Below are 3878 nucleotides of genomic sequence, written 5' to 3'. Positions count from 1 at the left end.
TCAAGGCGGATGTGTATGCGAGAAGCTACTTACAAGAACTGCTCAGTCTTTTTCGTCGGGTCAATGTAAAAAACGTGAAAGTGAAAGCAAGGCAAAAAGGCCAAACCAGAAAAAAAGTTAGAAAATCGAAAATTAACACCACGCTAAAAGTAAGCTGAGTAATATAAGATTAAAACTTATTTTTAGGTCTGTATGTGGTCAGCGAAATTCATTAAAGTTAAATTTATGTCGAGAAAGATTGAGTAATACTGTTTTCGTAAACATTTGTCATGGACCTTTGTGACAAATATTGCACAGTGATCAGGATATTCTGTCATTGCATCTCAATTGAATTAATACTCGAGTTAGAATGCTTAACCAAGCCATTCTAAACTGGCATTGCAGGTGATCCTGGAAGCTGAGTACAAAGGAAGAACATTGTTCGAAACTCTGGACAATATGGAACTTGAAGCATCTGATCTCTACAGACTGGCAAGTTACATGTGTTTATTGCTTTTAAATTCCTGAACTTCTCGCTTTCTTCTCTGTCTTGGCAAGGCTTTCCTTCATCAGCTTTCAACCACCTTTAAAGTCGACTGAAGACAAAAATCTTACTAATTCTGTATAAGAATAACCAATTTTTGGCAACTTTAACCAATTTTGTTTGTTCGGATTTATGCGAAAACCAAATTTAGATATGCCTGCTGCTGACCTGCTGCTGACCTGCTGCTGCTGGTTGCATACGAACCATTCCCATTGCTGCCTATACTTTATTTGCTATATTGACAGAAGCGTATAAAGCAAGCAATTCGCAATACGAGTTATTTTCATATAATGTATGTAGTTCAGCTAGAGATCGGACTAATGCTGTTTTTATTTTATTTGATCCAATTTAGCAAAAAAAGCAGAAATCAAGTATAGTGAACTTTCTTGACTTGAAATATTGCAATAGCGATATAATATTGCTCACCATTATAGACGTCAGTGCATAATAGGCTAGATTTTTTAGCGATGTTTACCAGAAAATTAGTCTTGGCTTAATGACCCAAAAAAATTTCTTCAGTTGGGTAGGTAACCGTCTACATAGCTACATGTATAACGATAATAATTTGTATTTCTCATTGAATTTTGCCACATCTCGTGCGGTTGGCTTGTGTGGTGGTCAATCAGTGCTTCTTACTATACATTTTTGTTCTAGACCTTGACCAAGGTTCTTTACCAAGACACAATCTGTAATTGCCTTTGCAGGCTAATGAATGCTCTGAAGAGGACAGTAGTCTGAGGAATTTGGGTGGCAGTCAGCTCCCCAACCTGCTTGTGCATGTTGTACATCACATTAGGTACAAGCACTACAACGGGGGTATCCCAAATGACCTTACATTGACCAGACAAACCAGCGCTACAGCTAGTAAAATCCATTCTGTACAGGCAACTACATCACAGGATGACTCTGACATTCCTGAGACAGGTATCTTTGTGCATACACCACTGCTGTCTTACGGTTTGCCCATGGCTTGAATTTCAACTAAGTCTATTCATCAGAGGACGGTCTTAAAATGCCACCTGCTGTGAAGGCTGTACATCATTGGGTGATCTTTTTCTTTTTACTTAGCAGTAATTTTTCATCCATGTGAGCTACACCCTGCTCACTGCCTGCCAATTAGATTTTGCACCTCGATTAGCCAATCTATTGCGCACATGAAGCCTTCATCAATGATTTTTATGGTGTATTTTTTAGTAACTGTCATAGTTAATTAATGGAAAAATAAAACTCAATTCAAGACGAGAATCAGCAAAGATGAGGTATATTTTTTGCCAACTTTTTTTTGACTATTGAGATATTCATCCTACTAGCAGAGGTGGTAGTGAATGCGACCATCGTCCGCTTCAAGTACAGGTGTTTCATGGTAGTGTGAACTTACTATAGTGTCTTCTTAATGCATGTAGGTAGACCTTACATATTCTATTCATCATTTTGCAGAACTATTCTGGAACAATTTTGTTGGTTTGCTTTACAAACCCCCACGCTTCCGGCAGCGAGTAAAAGAGTTTACCTCTGTGCAATGGAGAGAACTGGAGGAAGAAGCGACACAATATTTGAGGCAACAAAGAGCTCGTGTGTTTAAAATACAGCCAAAAGGCAACTGTGTGTGGTATGTTATTTTGAGGAGTTGTCCACAGCTGCACAATTTTAGCTTCAAGCTTTAGAAGTGTTGGATCATGCGTAAATCGTGTGATTCATTCTTAATATTAGGTTGTTCCTGATTATGATATAGCTAGAAGCGTTATAGCTTACAGTCGTTGCGAATCCACATATTGAAGGATCAAAGCAGTATAAAGCTCCGACTATCTCCCGAGGACATGCATGATTCTTATACTAGGTGATAGTTCTGCAATCCACAATATGAGAGGTTATTAAATGATGGAATCGCTTGGGAAAATTTGCTAGAATATTTGCAGGCCGAAGGTTTCACTGACCAAGTTACAATTTTATAACATTTTTCCCTTTTCGCCAGATAAGGTTATGAACGTTTTTGTATTCCAGTGTAATGTGGGACATGAGCTTATTGAGTCCTCCTGCGACTGAACACTTGCCAACTTCACTCGAGACCCCAGCTGAAATAGATATAGGAGAACTTGAGGAGGGAGATAATTACCTATCAAATCCAGAAGGCGAGAATGACAGAGGCGCACCGAATGATCTTGGAGATACGGTACGTGAAGGTGAAGTTGAGTACAATCAAGCCATTTCAGAACGTGATGAGGATGACTACAGTGTTGGCGGTTCAGAATACAGAGGTGCATGTAAAGTGGATGAGGAAGGTGACTAGGTTGTTGATTCAAATGTTGTTTTCAACTGAGTGGAGACTTCTAACAGGCTTGTGTTGAGATGAAAGATGATATTTATCACTGATCAGTAAAGTGGCACTGGACTAGAAAATGTCTCACACGTTAACCACATTACATTAACTATATTTTGTTGACTATATATATTTTGTTGAATATATTAACTATATTCCTGATTTTTCATATGATTATTAAATATGGACACTTATCATGTTACTAAAGGTAACATATTTAATGCAACATATCTATAACATGTTTTATATGGAATAGTCTGCATCTGCAAATACATGCATGTTTATTTATCACGCGATAAGTGTTTGCTCGCTTGTACAGTTTATACATTTGATAACAAGGATATATTGTTATTATGGGGTTTCTTTTGCTCAATGGCATACCCTAAAACATGAATAAAATATGTGTCGGCATAACTATTAGTTCCAAGGTCATACCATTCTCCAGGTCAGAAGCATCGGTATCAGGAATAAACATCAAAATTAGAACCGATTTTGGAATAACTGACATGGCGAAATATAATGTTATATGCTTTGTCATCATTGCATCGTAACTAAACAGCACTACATCTTTGTATTTATTTACTAAAGTATCTAACAATCACCTGTAGATTACCGTGAAGGTATCTACAGTTACTCCAGTAAATAACAATCTGTTAATCTTATCATTCTCTATATTGACCACAATTATAGATAAAATATAATACAATTAATTTACTTGGACACAAAAAACACAATATTTCAACTACTGAAACTTATACTTAATGAGTTTCAAAGTATGAAAGAATCATCAGTCATTAGCACTGACCATTTATCTCCTCTAATTGTGATCTCTTTAAAGAGTTGATTCAAGTTGCACACGGAGTAACAACTAGCAGGAATGTAAGATGATGTTGATCCTGTATTGTTAATTAATACATATCATTTTCCCACAGCAATGCTAACAGAATTGCTCACTATTATGGCTACGACAGTTCCAGATAGCTGAGGCAAACTCCTGCCCAGAAAGAGAATAATTGAGATAGCAACACTCATGTGCGG

The 3878-nt window shown here is 37.1% G+C and overlaps 1 protein-coding gene across 1 annotated transcript; it reads left to right on the top strand.

Annotated features, from left to right (window-relative positions):
* The first annotated feature begins 388 nt into the window (after nucleotides 1-388).
* Nucleotides 389-3248, top strand: LOC137404455 (uncharacterized). The gene is made up of 4 exons (XM_068090667.1): nucleotides 389-471; nucleotides 1228-1447; nucleotides 1961-2132; nucleotides 2525-3248. Exons 1-4 carry the CDS (start codon nucleotides 439-441, stop codon nucleotides 2808-2810), a joined length of 711 nt encoding a protein of 236 aa, XP_067946768.1. The 5' UTR covers nucleotides 389-438; the 3' UTR covers nucleotides 2811-3248.
* The last annotated feature ends 630 nt before the right edge of the window (nucleotides 3249-3878 follow it).

This window comes from Watersipora subatra, chromosome 9 (assembly GCF_963576615.1).
Source record: "Watersipora subatra chromosome 9, tzWatSuba1.1, whole genome shotgun sequence".
NCBI lineage: Eukaryota > Metazoa > Bryozoa > Gymnolaemata > Cheilostomatida > Watersiporidae > Watersipora > Watersipora subatra.
The sequence above is the reverse complement of the archived record's forward strand: the minus strand, read 5'-3'. Positions and strand labels throughout refer to the sequence as shown.

Excerpts from the sequence above, each read along its gene's own strand:
- LOC137404455 (XM_068090667.1), top strand. The coding sequence starts at position 439 with ATGGAACTTGAAGCATCTGATCTCTACAGACTG. Across the intron at positions 472-1,227 it reads CATCTGATCTCTACAGACTG|GCTAATGAATGCTCTGAAGA; the intron begins GCAAGTTACATG and ends TTGCCTTTGCAG. Across the intron at positions 2,133-2,524 it reads CCAAAAGGCAACTGTGTGTG|TGTAATGTGGGACATGAGCT; the intron begins GTATGTTATTTT and ends TTTGTATTCCAG.